Raw genomic sequence first — 27,047 nt, 5'->3', positions numbered from 1 at the left:
TGAAGTGATCATGTCCCCCGCCCACTTCAGGTTTCTCTTAAATATTTCACCTTTCACCCTTATCTTAGGTCCTCTACTTCTAATCTCACTCAACCTCAGTGGGAAAAACCTGCTTGCATTTACCTCTCATAATTTTGTATACATCTATCAAATCTCCCCTCATTCTCTGATGTAAGGTGGTTCAATCAAAACTATTGCAACAATTCCTTAAACATGGTTGAAATTTGCAATTAAAACTTAATTTGACAAGGTTGTTAGATTTTTGAAAATTCAACTTTCCATAATCCCATAAAGGGAGCAAAGAATTTCTTTCCATATGGAACAAATAAATACTGGAACGCACAGTATAATTTTGGCATCCCTACCATGTAATCAGATTTGTTGATGGGCTACTGTTTTTAGCTAAAATTAAAGTTATTGGAAGCCACTATGTTTTTGAAAGGTTTTTTTTGCCTGCAGTTATATTATGAGATGCTGTCTGATGGCTAAACAATTGCATGGTATTTAGCATATAGGGCAGTTGTGATTTATGTTCACTGCTTGGTCTTTAACCAACTGGTTGTCATTAAAGTTGTTTCAAATTTATTTCCAATTCCCTGACTTGGGATTAAAACAACATTTTGATTCTGATTACATCAAACGAGAATAATGAGTGACAAAGCTTCTGTACCAAAGTAATTTTCTCATATTCATGAAAGTTTATATGTGAGGAATGCTTACTTGTGATATGTTAACAAAAGCCACATTGCAGCATATAATGTACTTTTTGGGGGAGGGGGTGGGGATTGTATATGAAAATGCAAACTTGAAATGATATATATTGAGAATTTTATGATTTTTATATAGAGTTGCTTTAACCAGGTCAAAGAAATTATCTGTGCCTGCATCGGTTGTATCAAGGATAATGGGAAGAGGGGGATGTAATATAACTGCTATCCAAGATGTTACTGGTGCACACATTGATGTTGACAAGCAAAAAGACAAAAATGGAGAAAGAATGATCACAATAAGGTAATGGATCTTTAACTAAAATTGATGAAAGCTGAAAATAAGATGAGGCTCTTTGCTTGTGGCAATGGTCAAGCTGGAAGAAACCTGCAAAGATGTTATGACATTTAAGTTGATCACTGAAATTCCTTGCTTTGTTTGCTCTTCATGCTCCTAGTCAGCTGGAATGCTTGAAACTCGGTTAAATACACAAACCTCTGATAGAAATTATCTTTGTAGTAAAACTACAAAGGTCTTTAAAAATAGTTTAAATACTTCCATATTTTTCCCCCAGTGAGGAATTGTCTGGTCCCCAAATTTATTTTCTTTCACTGTAACCATTAAGCCTTATTTTTCTACTTTGTTTGGAGGCTCATATTTAAGTGATACAAATCTGAACTCTCTGTTCATATATATGTTACTGGGTATTGTGGGCACAGTTGTCCAACAGATGCATGCTTGTACTTCTGCAGGAAGGACTTCTCTAACTCTTAACTCATGCTTTCCTTGAATTCCTGTCTGCTATGTCCCTCAATTATCCCATGTTGAGATTCATCATTCTCATAACACTATGGATAATGAAGTACTTTCTGAAATCAATAATGAGGTTTTAGTGGCTTCTATAATTCCTGGATCCATTTCAATTTTGGCTACAAGTGAAACACGTCCTTCCAAATAATTACAGAATTTTGAGGAAATTCATGAGATGTCAATTACAGTTGGAACAAGTATACTTAAAGTTCATAGTTTCAGTCAACTACTCTCAAATTGAATGAACATGTCAGTATTAATTTTGACTTTAATTACATGTAAATTGCTGAAGACAGTAAATCTGGAATTTTTGTATTTGATCACTTAATGTCTTGTACCTGAAACTTGCCCATTCAAGTCCTCTTGTTTTGAAAAGTGTGCTTTCTTCAAATAGAATTCTGTTTAATAAGTTGTCTTAAGTTTCTTTCGAACAATTTTAGCTGAAGTGGTGGTGGGGAGGTATATAGGAATTGATTGCATGATAGACAGTTTGGATCTGAAAACTAATTATGGAATCAATTTTTCCAGATATGAAAGAAATAACCACATTAATTCACAAAAATCAAGATTGATGACTTAATGTAGTGATTATTATTTGATAGCAAATGTTGATTATTTTTCCCCCTAGACAAACATTTAGGCCTCCTTTAAATTGATTCCATTGCATAAAATGATATTTCAGGACTTCTATCATTAATTACTACTTTGGAATCTGGAAAATTTATTTTATCCAGATCCGTAAGTTGTCATATTATAAAATAATTGAGATCACAAAAGCCTACACCTTTTCTTTTTATTGTCAGCATCATACTCAATAAATCTCAGATCTAAAGGCCGTTAAATATTGGTATTTGTTTAAGGGGCATTCATAGTGAGTTCATTAGGCCGTCATTGATTTTCATTTGATTTAGAATGAAATACAAAGAACAGGGATGGTGCTCCATTATCCAGGAAGGTCAGGCTTATCCAACTTGTGTCTCAACAACATTTTTCCTGTTCTTTCTTGATACCCTGTGACTTCTGTGCTCTCAAAACATCCATTGTCCTGCCTTGAATATGTTTGGTAACTACCCCCATAGCTCATTGGATTAAAGAATTGTGAAGATTCATGGCCTTTTGGAGAGCCTGCTGCTTGTTTTCCATATTGTACTGGTTGGTGTAGCATGTGGGCAGCCAGGATACAAAATCTTTGGTCAACCTTGATCAGTGGATTCTCTGACATTTTTCAGAGATGAAATTCCTCTTTATTTCCTCTTAAATGATATTACCCTAATTTTATTTGCCAACCTACCTTCTCACGTAAACCATCTATATCCCTTTGTACCATCTGCATCACAATTTGCAAACCACTTTGTATCATCAGCATATGTGACATTTGCACTAAATTCCTTCATCCACATTAGTTATATAAACCATAAATATTTAGGTTTTAACACTAATCTGTTTGCCCATTAGTTATGTTTTGACAGACTAGAAATGACTCCTTAATTCCAATTAATTTGCATTAACCCCAACCATGTTCACTCTAATCCAATACAGGAAACTTTTACATGGCATATTGAATGCCTTCTGGAACATCAAGAGCTCCACGTATTCCAGTATTTTCCAATTACTGGTCGGACTAACTGGCCAATAGTTTCCTGTTTTTTTTTCCCTTTTTTCTTTCTTAACCAATGAATTGGGTCAGCATTCAGAGTCTTATTTAGCTGCAAACAAAATATCAAAGGAATCTCAAACAAACTCTCTTATGATGAGATTTAATTTTTACTTTTTACAGAGGAGGTACAGAATCAACGAGACATGCAGTGCAGCTGATTAATGCATTAATTCAGGATCCTGCAAAGGAACTCGAGGATTTGATTCCCCGGAATCATATCAAAAGTGTCATGGCCAACACAAGAATGGGGTCTACAGCTGCCACCAGTACAGCTAGCACTACAACTGCAGGAAACAGAATAACAGTTTCAATGATGTCGTCATCTTCAACATCTTCTCTGGCTACACCATCATCCACATCATTACAATCCATTAACAAATCTGGTAAAAATATCGTATCAAACAACATGCGTCCTACATTTTCAGTCTCACTTCCTTTGGCATATTCACATCCACAGTTAGCACATGCTTTGCTTGCTGCACAAACCATCCAGCAGATTCGGCACCCACGATTACCCATGGCACATTTTGGAGGAACCTTCTCTCCATCGCCAAATACTTGGGGTCCATTCCCAGTAAGACCTGTAAGTCCTGGAAGTGCCAATAGTTCACCGAAACATAATACGGCTCGTCTCACAAACCAAGCTGGCAATGCTGCTCATGCTGAGAGTGGAAGTTCAGCTTCAATCAACTCACCTTCTGTGGCTGTGAGTTCTCCAACTTTCACTACCCAGTCTCTGTGTGTAACAAGCAGTCCAACTCCATCGGCTAGAAAACAACTTTTCACCTCGGTCAATAAAACTAACACCATGATAACTGTAACTTCAGCTGTGACGAGCAGTTCTTGTCCACTGCCTACAAGTTCAACTGTATCAGTGAGCAATGGGCAACCGCCTACTCCACCGCCGCCGCCACCACCACCACTTGCTCCACAGCCTTCTCAACAGTCCATATCGTTGACTAAGAATGAATCATTTGCCACTTCCACGTCAAAGGAAGAGGTGACCACCGCAGACCAACCAGCAGGGAGCCAATGCGCACTTTCAAATGTCTGCAGCAGCTCTTCAATCAGCAGTAGTTCTGGAGCTATAGGAATACAACCAACCTCATCACTTCCCAGCATTCTGCCACAAATTCCAAGCCGTAGCTCCTCAGATATTCGACCCACTTTGCCGAAGCCTTATATTTCAAATCCAGATCCTGGATTAGTGGTCCCAAGCAGTCTAGCATCTACTCGCCCTGTGACTATGTCAGCTTGCCCTAATGTTCAGACCAACAACACTTTACCTCAGTTAGCTGCAGTCTCTCCTCAAGTATCTCACAGAATTCAACCTGGTGCTCCTTTCTATCCCCTGGTTCAGCAAGAGCCACAATCGGTTTTTGTCCCAAACCCAGTTCCGATGGTTTCTACTCAAGATCCAATGAAGCAGCATGGTGTACCTTCTATGCAGCTTTCATCTGCACTTGGCATGCTGAATGTTTCGCAGATTCATGCAAACCCAGGAAGCAAATCCTTACCCCCAAATTTTGGCTCAGCAGCACTCTTCAGCCCTTTCAACAGTTTCTTTGACAATACCCAGATGTCAGCAAATCACGTATGGGGAAGTTGTCCACTGCCTTCACGGCCAACTCAAGATCCAACATTCAGTGGACATTCTAACTACATGAGCAGTTCTGTTCTTGGACAGTTAGATGGAGTGCTTCCCCATGATAATTCCAAGGCTCCTGGTTTCAGGCCACCTTCGCAAAGAGTGACTTCAAGCCCAACAGGTGAGATGAACAAATTATATACCTATTATTATCTCTTTTATCCTTGTTTTGAGGATCCTTACTTAAAACTTATATGAACTCCATTATCTAACAATTGTAATATTGTGATGTTTAGCCAATTAGTTTCCAACACTGTAACTAGGTTGTATTTGCTTTACAACCTCACCACCTTTGAACGTCTTGTACCATAAATTCAGTGATAAGATAGGATCATCGAGGGCTAATTCCCCACGCTACACCAGTAACCCTCATGGAAATAGACCTGTTTACATTTTGTGTGATTCTTAATATCTTGCTCAGGAAGGGATAATCCCAATAATTGAAGAATTGATCAGTGATAGTGCTGGTGACAAGAACCCGGCAGATGGTCTGTTGATTGTAGTCTTTGATAACTTGCTATTATTAAACAATATCAAAACTGGACCATTAAGTTGCAAAGTTCATTAATTTATCACTTTCCTCGCAAAAGTTGACTATCAGCGTGAGGATGGAGCAGAAGGTTAAGGGGACACTGAAATGCTTTATAGTAATACATACTGAAATTCAGCATCAATTCAGTAACTAAAATTTAAATGAATTTTATTTTGCTGCTCATGAAACATTCTTCACTTTTGGTAATGCTTTTGCAATCACTCATGGTTGCAGGGTTGTGTGTGTGTGTGTGTGTGTGTGTGTGTGTGTGTGTGTGTAGAAGTGGATGGTACTGTGGTGTGAGGGAAAATGTAAAAAGTAATAGGACATTCAAATTTAAATGTGTGGTTTTGAAAAGGGTTTTAATTGCTTGGATTCATTCAATATTAGACAAACTGAAAATATCCCGAATACATTTATACATGGAAAATAACTTGGAAACTCCCTGGCTTAAAATTCTGACCCCTCAACCTTTTGAAGGAATACCATACAAATTCATCAGAAAGCTTCCTGGGTTTAACATTTGCCAATTACCATTTCAGTATTTGAAAGGCAAAACAACCAAGGTTAACCATTGGTACATAACAGTAATGTGGATGAAGAATTATTACACGGCTCGCAAGCCTTCCTTCAGTGGCATCAGGTCCATTCACTAATGGGGGCTGGAGTATAGTCAGACTTTCAGACTTGCTGGTGTACCTCAGCCTGGAATCTCTAGTGACTCTTTGTGGTTTCTGTATCAACCTAGAATGAATGATTTAGGACAGTATTCTCCCAGTTGTCAGTGGGAGTGCTAAGTTTTCTTGGGACTTGCGTGACCATGTAATCTTATTGTAGCTTGGCCTACATCTGGGCAATGTCCGGTTTTTAAGTTGGCTATAGTTTAGAGCTTGATATTTCTAATAAGAGAAGGTTACTTAAAGTCAGTTTGCAATCTGTTGATTTTCGAATGCTGAGGAATGATGTAAACCTAAGTAAACAAACTATTAAAATTGAAATCAGGCTATTCAGGAGGAAATAAAATGTGAAGCACCCCTCCCTTCCTCCCTCCCCGCCAAAGAGCCTTCTTTCTTGAAATGAAGTGGATGGCAGGTTTAAGTTATCAACAATGAGATGGGCAGACTTTTTTGATTATTAAGGCTCCTTGAGCAAATATAAATAGAGGTTGGGATGGCTCAGCTATGATCTAATAGAACCCTGGATCAAAATGTGATGAATAGTCAGCTTCCTTATTGGACAGAATTATGATTTTTCTTGAGGTAGCAGAAGCTTCGAGGCAAAGTACATTTGTGCCATGTCGCTGAAGCTCATCTGTTCTAAGCAAAATCTCTCTCAACATGGCTATTTTTAATCAGCCCTTTTTGTTTATTTTAATGCGCATATCCTTTTAAATTTTTTGGTAAGACTACAAATATTTTTCTCTACTTTTTTTGCAGTGAGAATTTAAGTACACTCTTGTAATTTTAATTATTATCCCCTTTATTAAAGAGAAATGTGCAAGTTATAGATAAGTCACTTTTTATGATGTGCATTTCTCAAGTAATTCCATTACATGTGCTTTTTTAAAAATGTCTTTGAAGGAATGTCTGCTATGGACCCATCAGGCAATGCCATTTCTTCCTCTTCCACCCCAATGACGAGTTTTGCTCCAAGTATGGCTGGAAGTCAGGTGTATGTACAAGGACCAGCCCCTGTAGGAATGCCTGCTCCTAGCTTCAGCAGACAACATTTTTCCCCACACCCTTGGAGTTCAACAACTGCTCCAGCTACATGTATGTACAAGCTGATCCTTTCTTTATTTTAGTGATGATTTTGGGCGTTGGAAGCTATAAAGTTTAGGATCCAAGTCTTTATTTGCACTTGTAAAAACTTCCAGAGTCCAATCTGCAAAGTATAGTTAGATAATTGTGATGCTAGCTTAGCAAACCAAAATACAGAAAAAGGTGCAACACCAAAACTGTACATTAGGCCTGAGAGATTTTGGGGGCAGTAATTTTTTTTTAATTTGTATGTAAAGCTAATTAAATTCACATTATCTCTCAATAATTACATTTGAAGACACCACATAATAAGGTAAACTTAAAATTCTACATTGATACTTGCTATATCTGAATTACATAAGTGCCAAGACAATTCATCTTGGTGCCTTTGATAACTTTACAAGCTGGAATCTCTCTGTAGAATGAAAATTAAACCCACTGACAAGTAGTAAAATATTTCTTAATCATTTATTGTTTCTTTAAGAGTAGATGTCTCATCTAACTAAATCTTATTGTACTTTTGTACAAATGTGTAAAACTGAGTTTTCAATATCAGTTAGATGTAGAGCAGTTTAAAACGTATGAGTGCCCATCTTTTAAATGTTCTTGCACATTTTCTGTATCTCCAGCTTTGAGGAAGGTAACAAGTAGTAGCTATTCTGTTGATTTGACTTGAAATGTTTTCTCAATCCCCATTAGTAGTTGAACTTGGGGAGACAGAACTGTTAGGATTCACTGTGGCTTAAGGTTGATAGTCAGGTAATTGCACATTTGATGCTTTTAATGCAGTCACCATACTCCAAGGTGCTTCCCAGGACTATTTTGTGCCAAAGTGAAACAAATTTGCTGATGTCTTCCCTTTTTGAAAGAAGGTAGAATTGCAGTGCACATTGTTATAAATACTTCTAATTAGCTACTCCTTCCACACCTCCACCCTTTGCTTCAGTGTCTCACTATTGCTTTTAAGAAAGAAAGCTCAAGATAAAATTAAAGGAGGAGTTGAGGCAGTGAAATTTCCTTGTATTTTCAAGTGTTCTGTGATGATTATGAGGACTGTGGGTAAAATAACATTTTCTACTTTAACATGAATATCATCTTGCCATAAATTACTTAGATTACCAACATTTGAGGGCTTCTAGTCCCCTGCTGCTTGTGAAGCTCTTATGTACTGAAGGTGGATACATTAGGCATTGACCTCCAGCTTTAGTAAATTAATTTTAAAGACTTGGTGATTAAAGATGGGTTAATTTCTCCTAATATTTAAGTTTAATGCTCAAGTTGGTCAAAACAAAATTGCAATGGTTTTAAAATTAATAACTGATAGATTATGGTTAAAGAACTAGTACAAGAAAATATTTATGCCAGAGTTTTTAAATAATTTCATTTCAGAATCTATTTTTGTATTTACAAAGGTTGTTCTGTCCAATTCTCCCCTTTTTGCAACATTTTGACAGCTGAAGTAAAGTGTACAAACTTTAAAAAAAAATATGAAAGATGTGGCTTTATATCTCTAGGACTGCTTGTTTATTAAATATTTTTTACTTGTTTTAGAATAGATAATAAGATTTTGTATCAACTTTGCAATAATCTACTTTTTAACTTGTTGAAAGTAATTGACATAGCTTGTATTCAAAGTTAATTTATTTTGAGTAAGATTTTAGTGGACATGGTTCAAAATTTATAGTTGCAAAATATTGCAGAGCATTGCAATTGAAAAGAAATGTACTGTGTAATGTTTTACAAATTGCTGACTAATTTTTGTGTTTGGAATTTCCATGTAGGTGAATCCCCTCCATCGGTTTCTTCTGGAGCCTCTTCACCCTTATCTGCTGCTTCTGCACCTCCTTCCTTGGGCCAACCAAAATCAAGTAATGCAAACCAGGATCGGAAGGTACCACCTCCTATTGGAACCGAGAGATCAGCTCGCATTAGGCAGACTGGCTCTATGACACCACTTTCCACCATGATGGGTGGTAACCTGACAACACCTGTAGGACAAGGAGGGATCTGGTCCTTTGGTGTTAGCAATAATTCAGGTGAGGATAAGTAGTTGCCATATGAAGAAGATTGTAGGTAATTGAGGTAAAAGGTCTGAGGTAAAAAGTACAAACTCATGCAATTGGTGTATTTCTCTTCTAGACGGAATATCTGGCTGGTCCCAAGGTGTGATGGGTGGTCATTTAATGCATCAGTCTATTTCAGACCCAGCTTCATTTTCTCAACATCAGTCATTGGAAAGAGATGATACTGGAATTGTGGCACCTTCAAACACATTCCATCAGCCAGTGCCAAGCAATTTCATGGATTATAACAAGGTTAGTCAAATTTCATTATTTTTTAAATATACTGTGTATATCAGGAAGCCCTGATAGGATAGTACCAGAATCCAGTGAGTGGTTAAATTGCAATTCCCCCCAATTAATGTGACATAATCTACGCATTCCAATTTTATTACGGACTTTCATGGGGCTTGATACCATAGTGCAACAATACATATATTATGGCAATGTGACTTATTGTAATTTTAAAGTGGACGAAAAACTCATAGTTTGACAGAATAGTTATACAGTGGTTCTTTGGATAAATGCAACCGCCGATGTTTGTCTTAATCCAAGCAGTTTGCCATATTGTTACTCAGTGGTTAATTTTGATTTATATACTTTGCATAGGTACATAAGCAGTTATTAAATTGAACAGGATATTTTTTTAAACATTATCTGCTGCGTTATTTCAATGTCATTTCAGGTTGAGAATCATCTTGAGGCACTTGGGGGAAATGTGGCTCAGAAAAACAGACCACGGAAAGTAATAGGATCTAAAAATGCTTTCTCCCTCTCTTCATGTGCCTTGCGTGTTACACGCTTGGGCGATCATGGCATTCCACATTGAACAATCCCACGCAGTGTCACTGATATCTCGCACACTTGGATCTATTAGTTCTTTCACATTAGTCTTCCGTGTTTCCCAGGCATACGGCCTTGTAATGTAAGGCATTCTATTTCTCCCTTTCTGATGACATGGCCCAGGAATTTAAGTTTCCTCTCATTTAATGTTCTCATTAGAGATCTTTTTGTATGGGCACTTTGGAGTACTGTCTCATTAGTTACCCTATCTCTAAATGATATTTTCCGCATTCTTCTAAGAAACTACATTCTGTTGTTTCTAAGTTTCTTTGGAGTTCTGGTGTTATAGTCCATGTTTCGGAAGCATACAGCAAGATTGACCAGATGTAACATTTTAGTAGCCTAAGCCTTGTTGTCATAGAAATGTGTCTTGGTAAAAATGGGTTTCATTTTTCGGAAGTTGGTTTTGGCAATGGCAATTCTTCTTTTTATTTCTAACATCTTGTGATACAAAGCTACCAAGGTAATTAAAGCTGGTCTTTTGTTCAATCTCTTGGTTACTGATGTACAGTGGCAGTCGGGAGTATCCTGCTGTTTTGATTTTACCATACATTTGTTTGTTTGTCGTTTTTTTTTCTTTACACTTGATGGTTAGACCAAAATCTGCACTTGTTTGTACTGCTTTGTCTAGGAAGATTTGTAGGTCTTCTGCAGCACTTGCTATTAGGGTGGTATTGTCTGCATATCTTGTATTGTTGATGTTAACACCCCCAATTTTTATCCCATCTTGGTCTTCTATTTCTCTGAGGATCATTTCACTATATATATTCCAATGAGGCAACGCGTCCCTGTCTAACTTCTCTTTGAATTTTAGTCCAACTGCTTTTACCACCGCCATTTGAAGCAGTTGTTGGTCCTTTCCGTCAATGTTTAGTTTAGCAAGAATTTGAAATAATTTTTCATGTTGCACTTTGTCAAATGTAAAAAGAGCAACACACAAAGTTGCTGGTGAACACAGCAGGCCAGGCAGCATCTCTAGGAAGAGGTACAGTCGACATTTCGGGCTGAGACCCTTCATCAGGACTAACTGAAAGAAGAGCTAGTAAGAGATTTGAGAGGGGGAGGGGGAGACACAAAATGATAGGAGAAGACAGGAGGGGGATGGATGGAGCCAAGAGCTGGACAGTTGATTGGCAAAAGGGATATGAGAGGATCATGGGACAGGAGGCCCAGGGAGAAAGAAAAGGGGGAGGGGGAAAAATCCAGAGGATGAGCAAGGGGTACAGTGAGAGGGACAGAGGGAGAAAAAGGAGAGAGAGAAAGAATGTGTGTATATAAATAAATAACGGATGGGGTATGGGGGGAGGTGGGGCATTAGCGGAAGCATTAGCTCAAACTTCAAATTAGCTCAAGCAATAGCCTCTGATCTGGGCCGACATTTACGTGCTGGGCGGCACCTAATTAATTAGCTTGTTTATTTCAGCTTTTTTTCTTAAAGATGTGTTGGGTGCCTCCCAGCTACCGTTGCATTCTCCACTGATCAGCATCTGTCCGGGGGGGGGGCGGGGGTGTGTTAGTGGGACACTGTGGTGTCATCTCATCGTCGATCAGTGCAGGCAGCTCATCTTCTTCTATGTCTGCCTGCCTCCATGTCGAAGATCGAGGTTTGTCGTCTGCTGTGGCTGATCTGGAAGGCTTGAAGAACGACTGTATGCTTGACTGCTAGCCTTGCGCATTTTTCTATCATACAGTTCTTTGTAAGCACTCAAACCATCTTGTAAATATGCCCTAAACTGATGTACTCTTTCAAAATTAAAGTTGTACTTTATCATTGCAGCGAAAATCTTAGGCAGTTGCTTCACGACTTCACTTTCGGTCCATTCGCTACTGCATTCGGTTTCGATTGTTATCCTTTCCTCTTCCAATTGCAGCAGCTCTTCATCTATCAGTTCTTGGTCATGGGATGCCAAAACCTCTTCAACATCATCTTCGTCAACTTCCACAAGCCAAACTCACTTTGTCCTTGCTTTGTTCACCACGATCAAAATGCTTAATTATGTCTAGTTTTAAGCTAAGTGTAATACCCTTACGAGCTCTTTCAGGCTTTTCCGATATCTTAGAACTCATCATGCTAACGGCTGCTCACAGGCGCGTGTTTAAGCAATGCTGGCGAGAATGCCGTTCCGAATCCAGGGGAGAGCGGCTGCTCTGGGCGCACGCTGCTTTTTTTTCGCGCGCTGCCTTTTTTTGTAACAGTGAAAACACCTTCTGTTAGCGAAAACAGGGAACTAATGTAGGTCTTTCGTAACAGCGAGGTTTCGTAAAGTGAACGTTCGAAAAGCGGGGAACACCTGTACACCCTTTAGATATGGGGCCCAAAATTGAGCTCTCACGTACTACTTGTGCTGGTAGCTCATTTCACACTCTCATGGCCCTCTGAAGAAGTTTCCCCTCTTGTTCCACTTATACTTTTCACCTTTCACCCTTAACCAATGACTTCTAGTTGTAGTCCCACCCAATCTCAGTGGAAAAAACCTGCTTGCATTTACCCTATCTATACCCATCATAATTTTTGTATAACTCTTAACAAATCTCCTCTCAATCTTCTGCATCCCAAGAAATAAAGTCCTAACCTATTCAATCTTTCCTTGTAATTCAGGTTCTGGAGACCCAGCAACATCCTTGTAAATTTTCTCTGTACTCTTTCAACCTTATTTACATCTTTGTCTGTAGGTAGGTCACCAAAACTGCACACAGTATTCCAAATTGGGCCTAACCAATGTCTTACACAATTTGAACATAACATCCCATCTCCTGTATGACCCTATCTATCTCTGACACCACTTGCAATGAATTGTGGACCTATATTCCCAGATCCCTTTGTTCTACCAGACTCCTCAGTGCCCCTCACTCTGTAAGACCTACCTGGTTGGTCCCACGAAGTGCAAGACCTCACACTTGTCTGCATTAACTTACATCCGTCTTTTTTCCAGCTGGTTCAGATCCCACTGCAAGCCATGATAGTCTTCCTCGCTGTCCACAACATCTCCCCCCCCCCCCCCACCAAATCTTGGTGTCATCCACAAATTTGCTGATTCAGTTAACCACTTTATTGTCCAGATCAATGATGTAGGTGACAGCAATGGACCCGATTCCTGTGACACTCCACACTCCACTAGTCACAGGGCTCTGGTCAGAGAGGCAATCATTTCGACCACTCTGGCTTCTCTCACAAAGCCAATGTCTAATCCAATGTACTACTTCCTCTTAAATGCAAAGCCACTGAAGCTTCCGGACCAACTTCCCATGCAGAACCTTGTCAAATATCTTTGCTAAAATCCATGTCGTCAACATCCACTGCCCTGCTTTCATCATCTTTCCTGGTAACTTCCTTGAAAGACACTATAAGATTGGTTACATAGACCTACCACGCATAAAGCCATGCTGACTGGAATGTCAGGAAGTTTCAGTCGCTTTGCATTCAAGATGATGTAGTAAATTAGATTAGACATTGGCTTTACGGGAGAAGCCAGTGGTAGTAAATGATTGCCTCTCTGACTGGAGCCCTGTAATTAGTACATAGTTCCAGTCTATCCAGATACTCATATTTCTGGTCCCTTAGAATACCTTCCAATAACTTTCCTACTACTGATGCCAAGCTCACCGGTTCTGATATCCTGGTTTATTTTTAGAGCCTTTTTAATCAGTAGATCAACATTAGCTAACCTCCAATTCTCCGGTACCTCACCTGTCACTAAGGATGATTTAAATGTCTCTGCTAGGGCCCTGGCCATTTCTGCATGGCTCCCACAGGGTCCGAGTGAATGCCTTGGCAGGCCCTGGGGAATTATCCACCCTAATTTGCCTCAAGAAAGCAAACAGTACCTGCTCTAATCTGTATTGGGTCTATGACCTCAATGTTGCTTAGCAAAATTCATTTAAGATCTCTTCCATCTTTTTTGGCTCCACGCATAGAATACCATTCTTACCTTCCAGAGGACTGATTTTACCCCTTGCAATCCTTTTGCTCTTAACATAACTGTAGAATCTCTTAGGAATCTCCTTCACCTTGTCTGCTAAGGCAACCTCATGCTTTCTTTTAGCCCTCCTGATTTCTTATACTCATAAATACTCCATTTGTTGGTACCTGCCTATACCTGCTATGCACCTTTTTTTAAAAACTAACCAGTGCCTCATTATCTCTCAAAGTAAGGTTCCTTACACCTGTTATGTTTACCTTTTATTCTTACAGGTACATACAAGCTTTGTACTCTCAAAATTTCACTTTTGAAGGCCTCTAACTTATGAAGTGCACCTTTGCCAGAAAACAGCCTGTACCAATCCACATTTGGCAGATTCTTTCTGATGCCATCAAAATTGGCCTTTCTCCAAGTTAGAATCTCAACCTGCAGACCAGACTTTTTCTCCATATTTGCTTTGAAACTGATGGCATTGTGATCACTAGATGCAAAGTGTTCCCAAAGTGTTCCCCTACACAAAATTCTGTCATCTGACCTGTCTCATTCCCTAATAGATCAAGTATCGCACACTCTCTTGTTGGGACTTCTAAGTGCTGATTAAGGAAATTTTTCTGGCTATGTTTGACAAATTCTATCCCATCTAGTCCTTTGAGTCCAGTCAATACGTAGAAAGTTAAAATCACCTACTATAGCAACCTTGTGTTTCTTGTAACAGTCTGCAATTTCTCTATAAATTTGCTCCACTAATCTATAATATAGCCCCATTAACACGGTCATTCCTCTTTTTATTCCCCAGTTCCACCCATAAAGCCTCACGAGGAGAGTTTTCCAGTCTGTCCTGACTGAGCACTGCAGTGATATTTTCCCTGACTGATAACACCACCCGTCCCTCTTCATCCCTCCCACTCTGTTGCATTTAAAAAAACGGAACCCCAGAATATTAAGCTGCCAGTCCAGCCTGTTCTGCAACCACATCTCTTTCTGTACTTCTCTTACAAGAAGCTGAAAGTCACATCAGGTATGATTGACTGACTCTTTTGAACATTGGAAAGATGGCGTTCAGTCATAACATGCTGCCCTTCTTCCACTGGGACCCCCTGCTCACATGAACCATGGAAGGTTCATTCACTACACCAGCATTACCAGAGGCCAGGAAGAAGGGCTGATGTATTGGTCTTGGTCAATGTTACCAGACTACTTTGATAGCGTCACCTGGGAGCTATTTTGAGCTAAGAACATTGCCAAATACAGGCTTCATTCGGAAGTGCATTGAAGACATTGTTTCCAAAAATTTGGTATGGGTCTATTCTAACCAGAAGCCTTGGATAAACAGTTCAGTGCATGTTGCTCTTAGCACAAGGGATAAAGCTTTTGCCTCTGGAGACCAACAGGAGCTCAAGAGATGCCACTGTGATTTATGAAGCTCCATCAAGGTTGCAAAACGGCAACATGGACAAAATCCAGCAAGGATGGCAGACCATCATGGACTTCAAGACGAAACGCAGCAGTATAGCCAACATTGCTGTATTGTTCCCAAATGAGCTAGATGTTTTTTACGCTCAATTCGAGGTTGATAAGACTGAACCCGAGGAGAGCCGCTGGCAAAGCCTGCTCCTTGCTCATCTCGGAAGCTGAGCTATGTAGAACATTCCAACGTGCCAACAGCCGCAAGGCAGCGGGGCCGGACGGCATCCCAGGGCGGGTCCTCTAAGTGTGTGTGAAACAACTGGCTGGTGTGTTTATGGACATTTTTAATCTCTCCCTCTTCCGATGTGTAGTGCCGTCCTGTTCCAAATAACATTCTCCTTTGCGTTGTTCACCTCCAGCATTTCAGTTGGACCCATCAACCATGATAGCTTTTACAAACTGAATTTGGCTTTCTCTGATTAGCTGAATTTTCAGATAATTCTGTCAAGCCATCCTTTAATGTTTTATGGGACAAGATATCTTATGCCAGTGGTCCCCAACCACCGGGCCGTGGACCAGTACTGGGCAGCAAAGTATGTGCTACCGGGCCGTGAGGAAATGATACGATTTGGCGATATGAGTCAGCTGCACCTTTCCTCATTCCCTGTCACGCCCACTGTTGAACTTGAACGCACGCGAAGTTATTACGCACGCATCATCCATGTCAGCGCGGGAAGATGATCAACTCCTCGAGCTTGCAAATGGCGGTGGGCTGAAATGTTTGACATAACATCTCTGCCAGCATTCTGGATCAAAGTCAAGGCTAAATATCTTGAGGTAGCCATGAAAGCACTGAAAACATTGCTTCCACTTCCAACATATCTCTGCAATGAATGCAACGAGAACTAAATCGCGGAATAGACTGGACATAAGGAATCCCCTTCGAGTGTCGCTGTCTCCCATCACCCTTCGATAGGACCGTCTTGTTGCAGGGAAACAAGCCCAGGGCTCCCACTGATTCAGCGATATTGGTGTGTTGCAATGATTTTATATGTTCATACGGGGAAAATATGTGCAGTATGTGTAATATCCAAACGTTACTTAAAATGTTGTGATGCTATTGACATAAGTGACATAGCTGACTTATCACTATATTCATGCGAGGAAAATATGCGCTGTGTTTTTAATATTAAATTCATTAGATAAACCCTTTTAGAAATGAAATTGAGTGTATTAGCCACTTATAGGTGATTTGTTGTTGACTTATCACCTATATTCCGGTCGTGATTAACCCCCCCCCCCGGGTTGCCAACTGTCCTGTATTAGCCGGGGTATCCCGTACATTGGGCTAAATTGGTTTGTCCCATACAGGACTGCCCTTGTCCCGTATTTCCCCCGCTAAGGTAGAGCATTCCTATGAAACCTTCCGTGCTGAAATGGCGTAAAGCGAAGAACCAATTGCCATTAATTTATATGGGAAAAATTTTGAGTATTCCCAGACCCAAAAATAACCTACCAAATCATACCAAATAACACTCAAAACCTAAAATAACACTAACTTCCAGTAAAAACAGGAATGATATGATAAATACACAGCCTATATAAAGTAGAGGTAATGTATTTACAGTGTAGTTTCACTGAACAGAATCGCCAAAACGGATTTGTAGAAAAAAATTGGCACGTACACACATGCGCACACAGATGCCCACGCAAGGCTTCATGGTCATGGTAGTCTTACTCAGGGTAAACACAAGTGTCCCGTATTTGACTGCTACTCTTGTCCCTTATTTGGGAGTGAGAAAGTTGGCAACCCTAACCCCCTCCCCGTCGGCCGGTCTTCAAGAATATTGTCAATATTAAACCGGTCCGCGGTGCAAAAAAGGTTGGGGACCCCTGTCTGATGCTACTGGTCTATAATTCGTTGGCTTCCCTCTACCACCTTTCTTGAATTAGAAGAGTGACATGCACACTTTTCTAATGGATTAGAAAGTTTCCAAGCTTGGAAAAGAGTTGAAAGATTATAGTAAGGAGTTTTGTGTTCTTGTTTACTTCGCTAAAAGTCATGGGATTATTTATTTGTGTTATTTTCCTTTGATGAGTTGCTTATTCACTAATTGTTTTCTAGGAATATCTCACATTCTGATATCTCCCTTGCTCTAAATAGTGGTTTAAAAATCATCATTCATTGTACCTACAATTCCTTTAATCCCCTTTTTGTGACTCATCCATTTTGTTATGGTTTGTTTTTGTTTTAGTTGTAGCTGTTATCAGAGTAATAAACAATATCTAAGTGGAGAATGATTCCAGAGGTCTCAGATGTAGAGGCATCTGGGTATCGTATAGTATTCACAAATGGCTAGCATGCACGTACAGCAAGTAATTTGAGAAGTTAGTGTTATTATTTGTTGTGTAGTGGAATTGAATTCTAAAGTAGGGAGTTTATGCTTCAATTAACTGGGCATTGGTGTGATGTGCTGTATTCCCATTCAAGAAAACGTTAATACGTTGGAAACTGTTCAGCAACCTATTTATGAACTATTGTCTAGAAAGGGTGTGTGGTGTTGATGAAATGTTGGGCAGGTATGGCTCAAATCTCTTGGAATTTAGAAGTGAGAAGCAAACTGATTGAGGAATCTGAACAAAGTGGAGATTTCCTTTTAAGAAGAAATCTAAATTATGAGTTCTACTATAAAATATTAAAGTGCTGAAGAACTTGAAGTAGGATTAAATTACTTAGCTCCTTGTGGCTGCTTCACCAGTCAATAAGATCATAAATGAAATTTTACCTATGCCACTTTCTTGCACTATGCCCCTGGAGTCTTGTAATATCTGCATGATTATGTCATTAACTGAACATGACCAGTTGTTCATTGCTAAATCTAACATGGCCCATTTTTATATTTACCAATTGTCTTAAAAACATAACCTTAATTCTTTTCAAGAAGTTTGCAACATTTTAAGAAAGATAGGCTTCCTTTTACTGCACACTTATCTAATCTCTGCAGTTTACCAGCACCATAAATATTTTTCTATATTTTAATTCAAAACAAGAATCCACTCTCTGCATACCTCTCACTGTATTCCTTCATCAGTGTAGTGACTTCATCCTGAGTTTGGTTTACCTTTTGCTCAATGTTTCATGTAGGTTTGATTGTCTGATAGTGTTATAAGTTAATATTTAATTTTTAACCCAAATTTTATCAAATTTGTATCTGGAGTGTAATATACGACTTAAAAGAATGGAGGGAAGTATGAAGTATGTTAGAAAGGTAGAACTTGTTAAAGATGGCCTTGTTTGTGAATGTGTTGTATGATGACACTATAACTTATTGGATATTATGGCCATGGATGGGAATATATGTATGGAGGGGTTAAGGAAGTCTGGAGAATAGCCAGGTATAGAATGTATTTGAAATCGCATAGTTTCTCTGTGATTGTGAAGGAAAAAGGAAGATATTTTCTGAGGTTTTCAAGTTTTGAGCAATAGTGTAGTTTTGTACTTGTGAGGGAAAAAGTGCCATCCAGATGGGCACTCCAGTGTGGAATCGGGAACACTGCCTGAAAAGATGGTGGGGGCAGGAACTTTTGTAGCGTGTAAGAAGGATCTGGCAGAATATTTGATGTCCTGCGCATCTGTAGATGTGAACTTCCCACTATTCAGGATATTTACAAAGACAGGTGTTTTTTTTTAAAAAAAGTGGGTGGGCGAAGGATCATAGGAGACCTGAGTCACCCCAACCACAAACTGTTCCAGCTGCTACCATCCAGGAAGTGGTACCACAGCATAAAAGCTAGGGTCATTAGGCTCTGGGGCAGCTTCTTCCACCAGGCCATCAGACTGATTAATTCACACTGATACAATTGTATTTCTATTGACTGTCCTGTTGTACATACTATTTATTATAAATTAATATAAATTGCACATTGCACACTTAGATAACAAAGATTTTTACTCCTCACGTATGTGAAGGATGTAAGTAATAAAGTCAGTTCAATTCAGTTGCAGGTCATAGTTGGCAATGGACCAAGTACTGGTCATTGGATTGGTATGCATGTATGTGATGGTTCGCATGGATGTGATGGGCTTTTTCTGTGCTGTATGACTAAATGAACAGGGTAACCATATAAATAGCACGGCTACTGCAATGAACAGGGAAATAGATATTTTCACTTCACTCAAGCCTTTTCTTTATCTTGAAAGGCTATTCACAGTGTGAATAATCATTTTCTAGTTAACTGGTTGCACATGCCTCTAGCTGCTTGATTCTGGGCTTCTTCCAGATGCTCCAGTTTCCTCCCACATCCCATCAAAGAATGGGTTACTAAGTAATCAGTTACTATAAATTGTCCCTAGCTCACATGTAAATCGTAGAATCTGGTGGGATTTGATGAAAACGTGGGAAGAATAAAATGGGACTAGTGTGTGATTTGTATGGATTCAGTAGGCTAAAGGACTCATTTTCTTGCTATATGACCGACGAAAAGCTGAACATTATTCAAAACCAAATTGTCTGCTTTTCATCTGAATTTCTTTTTCACAGATGTTGCCTAACCTATGTAATTAGAGTGTATATTGCTACAATGAAAGCTTTAAAATTTTCTGAAAATGGAAATAAGTTCCTTACTACCTTCAAATGTAATGTTCAAATTTGATTTAATGCCAAGCATAGAAGTATTCCAACATTAGTTGGTTGTGAATATCTTAAAGGAGCTTGTGACAAGTAATCAGTACAAAATCTGCTTTTCATACAAATACTTTTCAGTTGTTATTTCTTAACTGGAAACATTTGGAACTTTGTAAAATTAACTAAGTCATATATTTTAGAGCTGGTTTTAAGAACTATCGTTATTATCAGAGTAATACAGCATAAAAACAGGCCCTTTGGCCATCTAGTCCATGCTGACCTGATGTTTAGCCCCGTCTCGTCTGCCTGCATCCAGACCATATTCCTCTATATCTCCCATCCATGTACCTATCCAAACTTCTTTCAGGCTTTACAATTGAATTAACAGCTCATTCAACACTTGCACCACCTGAGTGAAGAAGTTACCCCCTCAGAATTTACATGAATAAACCTATGACCTCTAGCTCTAGTCTCACTGAGTGGGAAAAGCCAACTGCATTCATCCTAACCCCTCATAATTTTGTATACATCTATGAGATCTCCCCTCGTTCTCTTGCACTCCAGGTAATCAAATCCTAACCTATTTAACCTTCCCTGATAACTCAGATCCTCAAATCCCAGCAATAATTTCGTAAATTTTCTCTGCACTCTTTCAAGCTTATTGATATCTTTCCTGTACATAGGTGACCAGAAATGTACGCAATACTCCCTAAATTCAGCCTCACCAACGTCTTGTGCAATTTCAGTATAGCATCCCAACTCCTTGTGAGTCTCCTGACCAGCTGCATCACCGTCGGGTGTGGGAATTGCAAGGCATCTGACGGAAAGGCCCTACGGAGGATTGTGAGAACTGCTGAGAGGATCATCGGGGTCTCCCTCCCACCCGTTAGTGATTTATCAGTAGTGGTGTGTACACAGGCCCTTAGCATTGTCAGTGATCCAGCCAGCAATCTCTTTGACCCCTGCCACAGGCAGGAGGTATTATAATATTTGTTCAAGAACTTTTAGGATGGGAAGCAGCTTCTTTCTCCCAGGCCATAAGAACTCCTTGCCATCACCCAGGTCTCATCGCGTATTAAGAGCCAGTAGTGTTATACTGTTTACTTTTTAACTTGTATCATATATGTGCCTTTTTATTTGTGCTAACATTACTTTGTATGTGAGTTATATGTGCAGTATTATGCACCTTGGTTTGGAGAAGCATTGTCTTGTTTGGCAGTGTACATAATGACAGTAAACTTGAACTGTGCTCAAGCCCTGATTTGTGAAGGCCAATGTGTAAAAGCTGTCTGTGATGCCTCTTTCAAGAAATTGTAGATTTGTATTCCCATGTCCCTTGGTTCTAGAGCCCAGCCATTCATTGTAAAAAAAACCGTAACCCGATTTGTCCTCCCGAAGTGCAATACATAGAACATAGGAATTTATAACACATTACAGGCCCTTTCACACACAATGTTGTGCCGACCATGTCACCTACTCTAGAGACTGCCCTCTGTTTTTCTAAGCTCCATGTACCTTTCTAAGAGGTGCTCAAATGACCCTATTGTATCCGCTTCCACCATTGCTGCCAGCAGTGCATTCCACACACCCACCACTCTCTGTGTGGAAAAACTTGGCCCTGACATTCCTTTGGTACCAATTTCTAAGCACCTTAAAACTATGCCCCCTCTTGACCTGACACTTGTCTGCATGAAGTTCCATCAGCCCATTTTCCCACCTGGTCAAATCACGCTACAAGATTCTTAGCCTTCCTTGCTGTGCACTTCACCCTCAGCCTTAGTGTCATCCACTAATCTGCTGATCAAGTTCATTACATTATTTAAATCATTAATATAGATGATAAACAACAACATACCCACCACAAAGTTATGTGGCATACCACAAGTCACAGGCCATCAATCAGAGTGACAACCATCTACTGGTTTCTCCCACTAAGCCAATGCTGGATCCAGTTGGCTACTTCAGTCTGAATGCCAAGTGATTTAACATTCTGGGCTAGCCTTAGTTGTCATTCATCATTAAAGCACCATCTTAATTTTCTACCTGTGTTCAAATGAATGAACTGTTGGTTAAATGAGGAACAACTTCTGGAGAGCAGCCTTTCAAAAGATATATCATCACATAAAAGTAACTTGGAAAAAATCACTTGGCTATTTTGTGAACCTTGGAACTATTATGTTTTTTAGCAGGGCTTGCCACTTTCCATGTATGGGAATGCCATGATCCCTCCACATCCACAGTTGGCTGATGGCCCGGGGGCACCTCTTTATAATGGACTTCATGCTACAGATCCTGCCTGGAATCCTATGATAAAAGTTGTCACAAACTCCTCCGAGAATGCTGACCCCCAGCAGGTGAGAACAAAAAAAATGTCAATAGTGAGCATAATGCAATGGATTTGTGCGATGAGACACTGTAGACATTTCTCCAATTCCACTACACCAAGCCACATTTTCGCTCTTCTCCATGATAGCCTCTTAATCGCTCTATAGCGGCAATGGTGAGATACTTTTAGACTGAGAAACTTCCCATGTTGACAACCCAAAATGACAGTGGCTGCAAACTGCACATAACTGTCATCTGGAGTTGTGCAGATAAAGCTTTTTAGATGAAAGTAATCCTTAACATTTTTTAACCTGTATTTAGTAAATTTCCTGAGGCTATTTTTTGTTACTCATGAGCTCCAATTTCAAGGCATTTGGCTTGTCATAAACCACCGTGCAAAAGTTGTCAACTTGCATTTGCTTAGGCTTGGGTTAATTAAAATGTTTTCAAGACATATAATTGAACTATTGTTTCACAAATCTGGAACTTGTTATTTGAGATACCATTTGCCATAATGTATGTATAATTTGTTTATAATCAACCAGGTTTGTGGTTAATTTCAGTTTTATTGCATTATTGTCCCTGTGACATTTGCTGCCATTAAGAAGCAATCAATTGCACTGCATTATATATTAGCAGTAAGCATTCAAAGAATGTAGTAAAAATTGGCTTCAATGGTGAAAGTAATAAGCAAAAACTCTAGCATATTAAAAAAGGAAAAATAATATTTTAAAAGGGGTAAGTGAATGAAGGCTATTAAAATCACTAAATAAGCACACAACTGTACTTGTCTGTTGAATGATTTAATAATTTTCCTTTATTACCTCTCCTCATGTTAAAGCCACTCTAAGTTTTAAGACATGATTGAAAACGTTTACATGGATTATTCTACTTGTAATTAGCTATAATATAGATCTGTTAAATATACAGTTTTAATTCTTAATTGCAGGTGTGGCCTGGAACCTGGGCACCACATATTGGCAATGTGCATCTGAACCATGTCAACTAGAAGACGCAAGCATGCCCACAAATTCCTGAGGTGTCTTTCTGAGATTGAAACTAAATTGATCTGGGAAGAAATTAACAGGACAAAACTTTTCTGATGTGCCTAACTGAAATTCTGTGGGCTGTTATGCATGAACTTAATTGATTTACCACTGTCTATGAACAAAGTGATCGCCTGCATAGCAGGTTCGGTTCTCTGGTTAGTTTAGCCATTTTGACTTAAGATTTGGGACAGACTATTCTTGTGCTGCTGGCTAAACAGTACTGTAAACTGCTTGTATGCAGCCGAGGACTAGATAATTATGTGAATTAATCCAGATGTTTTAGAGTGGTAAATACATGTATAATTGTTTACATACTAAAAAGGGTTAAAACAAGAGTAAATTTCATGTCGTATAGTGGCTCTACTTTATGTAGCCTGTATTAATGTGAAATATTTACCTTAATATTCAATAAAAATGAACAGTACCTCACTTTTAGCGTCTTTATTGCTAGCAGTTAATTATTTAGACTAAGTTATAGCCTTTTGTAATTTGTATTTATATCACAATACCTTGTACAAATAACATATCAAATGCAAAGCCTACAAATACAGACCCAAAAGGCGTAATACAAACAAATCTTAATGTTTTTAAATTGTTTCTGCATTTTTTTACTAAAGTTAGGATAATGTTTAAGAATATTCTGATTCAGTTTGTGAAGTTAGGTGTACTTTAATTTTTAATATGGATATATGTTTTCAGTTTGGCACAAATCAGTAAATCTAAAGACTCTATTAAATATGACCTGTGTAGGTACTAATATTTTTGTTTCTTCTGTCCTTGTCATTTACATTTTCCTTTAAGAACAATTGCTGATCATTCTTATTTCTGACTCCGTGCATTGAATAAATAGTGATAGTCTAAAAACATTACTGCCAATCTGATTAGAATTTTTTTTCTCTTGCTGTATTATGTTTCTTCCCTAATGACTTTGGGAATAAGAAAGGACACCATCAGACTAGGCAGCTCTGTTGATTTCTTGAAGTAATGGAAGCAACATTATTAGGGCTGAATATTCTCTATGATACTATAAGATGAGCAAGAAACACTATATGCTAGCTTATCTGATCTTCACTGTCTTTTCCACTTTAAAGTAATTTTCTGGAACATCAATATTTTTATTTACATATCTATAAGCAACTAGATTCTGTGGGTTACCGCTAATATTCTCTTGGTACTGAGCTTGCTTGTTTTTTTTTCTTCTTGGTACCAAGCATTAAGCTTTTCTTGTAAGTTGTACGTAGCTTTGCATAAAATTAGTTGGAAATTGTTGAATCTTGTTTCAGAATTTCTTTAGCAGGCCTTAAGTGGTTGATTTAAAAAAAAAACTTCAAGAGTTAAGGAAACTGTTAAGAACAAATACTAAAGTGCTAGGCTGGATGAGCAGATTAAAATTAAACATACTTGTATATTGGTTACATATTGTATATGTGTAAACTAGAACTAACTTTTATTCTCTCTTTACCAGTTATGAAGGTTTTCAACCTGAGAAAATAGCTGTCACTTTCCATGGATGCTCTCTGACCTGTTGAGTTTCCTATATTTTCAGTTTCTAGTAGTATTTGCTATTTCCACAAAGGAAAATATAGGAAATAATACAGTAAAATTGGGCTGAATTAGCACAACAGATTTTACCTAAATGTCCACATTAGTTCAAGTGTAACATCTGGACAGAATTTGTACATTTTTGCTTTCACCCTTTGAAAATGGATATACAGTACAGTAAAGGTGGAGAAGGTGCACCATGATCTGCAAGTATAATGCTTAAATATGGTTTTGTGGAAATTATGAATTTGAAATGCAGAATGGTTAATGTGGAAGTCTGGGAATGGAGCCCACATAAATGAAAACTGTAGTTGCAAGACACTGGACTATAGGGTTGGAAGGAAAATGCTGAAGTGTTCCTAAACTTAATGTGCATGAAATAGCCATTCTGAGTAAGTGAGGTTGGTATGCTGTTCGAATGGTCTAAAAGATGTTTTGCCAGGCCATGAGAAAAGATGGAGTGGGACTAGCTTGATTACTTTTGCATAGAGCTTGTAGTTATTCAAGCCAAATGGCCTTCCATGTTGTGACCATTATAAATTCATGGGGTAGAAAATACTTGAGTTAAAATATTAGTGGTTAACTGCAATTGAAAGAGCATAAGGTGAAGCTTATTTCTCACTATAGTTCCTGGTTAGTGTTGATAAAGGGATACCAAATTATTTCTGGCCTTTGGATCCAATCTTATGGATGTAACTCAGCACATACCCCATGTTTAAACAAAGTATACAACATTTAGTTTTAATTGTTCTTAATTTGTTGACAACCTTTAGGATATCAAAATAATGAATTAAATAGAATCAAGCAATTTGGACATTTTGCATAAATTTGCATTGCTATTCATAAAACCTACTGGAAAACCTCTACAGGGTGCTTGGATTTTTAGTTAGAATCTTGCAATTCTTCACTCTGTCAATTATATATATTTTTTGAAACTTTAAGATGGAGTAGAGAAGATGGGAATAGGTAGAACATAGTTTGCAAGTGTAAAGTTTGAGCAGGGTTTTGCAGTGGCATTAGAAATACTGATCAGCAAAGAAGTTTGGGATGGAGTCCACATAAATGGAAACTTAAGTGTCAGTATTGAATGAACACGAGCAGGTTCAAAAGGTGAAAACTGAACACTGAAGAACATAAGGCAAGACATCCATTTTGGAAAAATATGAGGACATTAAAATATAGACTTAAACTATTAAACTAATAGTTGGCGAGTCAGACTGAGTGTGGAATGTACTCCAGACAACAGAATTCTGCATTGACTGGTACTTAAAGGTATTGAAAGCCAGAAAGGAAAATACTTAAATAGTGGGGTCTGGGTATGACATAGCATTGACAGGGAGGAAGTTTAAATGTTTGAGATGAGGCAGTGATGTTTGTGTGTGTCTTGTGGCATGAATAGGGCATTACATTTAAACTTTGGCTGAAGAGTACACCAATATTGTGGATACTAAGGGTATGTAAGGAACTAGGTATTGAGATGAAATTGATAGAAATAAATTTTTGGTGGCTGTGTTATTTTTAATTGTAACTATTTTGGTCAGTTGTTTTGACAGTGCAAGAGGTTGTGAATTTGAGGGCAGTAGACGTGCTGATGCTCTTGGAACTGGCCTGCAGGAAAGTATTATGGTTCACTTTATCAAAATGTTATCTTGAAAACATGAACATCAAAGAGAATGATTTCACATTTCAGTTGGGTGGTGAATGGAATAGGTGACTTTCACTTCAGTAATGTGAAAAAGGAGAACACATGACATCGAAATCAGAGCTTGAATAGATGGGAGTAAAAAGGTTTGCTATAAAGGAAGATGGTGGGAAATACTTTGGTGTTGTCTTCAAGTCAAATATTTTATAAAACTTAGTATTGGGGGGAAAGTAGTGGAATTCTAGTTTGAGGCAACAGTTAATGGGAGAAAAGGATTGAGTTAATATTTTTCTCCAAGAAAAATTAGGAAACTTTTGACTGTGGTAATAATTTACTTTATTGATCTAAATCTGACAATGAATGCTTCAAGTTTATGACCCCATCGGAGAGTTTCAAAAATTGAATAATTTGGAAGAAAAGGCCTCAGTAGTGATGTGTCCAGCATCTCATAAGTTTAGCTACATAGTAAATAGGTTACAAACAAATGTTAAGAATGAGCTTGTATTGGTATTTGTAGAC

At 38.6% G+C, this 27,047-nt stretch overlaps 1 protein-coding gene across 9 annotated transcripts in view; it reads left to right on the top strand.

The window, feature by feature from the left end:
* Positions 1 to 24,085, top strand: part of ankhd1 (ankyrin repeat and KH domain containing 1) — a 150,032-nt gene extending 125,947 nt beyond the window's left edge. For 3 of the 9 annotated variants that reach the window (XM_063053392.1, XM_063053398.1, XM_063053395.1), the window contains 7 exons: positions 847 to 1,011; positions 3,296 to 4,944; positions 6,936 to 7,127; positions 8,897 to 9,151; positions 9,255 to 9,430; positions 22,157 to 22,324; positions 23,245 to 24,084. In XM_063053392.1, coding sequence (XP_062909462.1) covers positions 847 to 1,011; positions 3,296 to 4,944; positions 6,936 to 7,127; positions 8,897 to 9,151; positions 9,255 to 9,430; positions 22,157 to 22,324; positions 23,245 to 23,304 — 2,665 coding nt within the window. In that variant the 3' untranslated portion in view covers positions 23,305 to 24,084. Of the gene's footprint in view, positions 1 to 846; positions 1,012 to 3,295; positions 4,945 to 6,935; positions 7,128 to 8,896; positions 9,152 to 9,254; positions 9,431 to 22,156; positions 22,325 to 23,244 lie in introns of all 9 variants that reach the window. The other 6 variants (XM_063053397.1, XM_063053394.1, XM_063053396.1 and 3 more) reach the window with 6 other exon arrangements.
* The last annotated feature ends 2,962 nt before the right edge of the window (positions 24,086 to 27,047 follow it).

The sequence above is a fragment of the Mobula hypostoma genome, chromosome 7 (assembly GCF_963921235.1).
Source record: "Mobula hypostoma chromosome 7, sMobHyp1.1, whole genome shotgun sequence".
In the NCBI taxonomy this organism is placed as follows: Eukaryota; Metazoa; Chordata; class Chondrichthyes; order Myliobatiformes; family Myliobatidae; genus Mobula; species Mobula hypostoma.
This window is presented reverse-complemented; position numbering and strand designations above follow the sequence as displayed.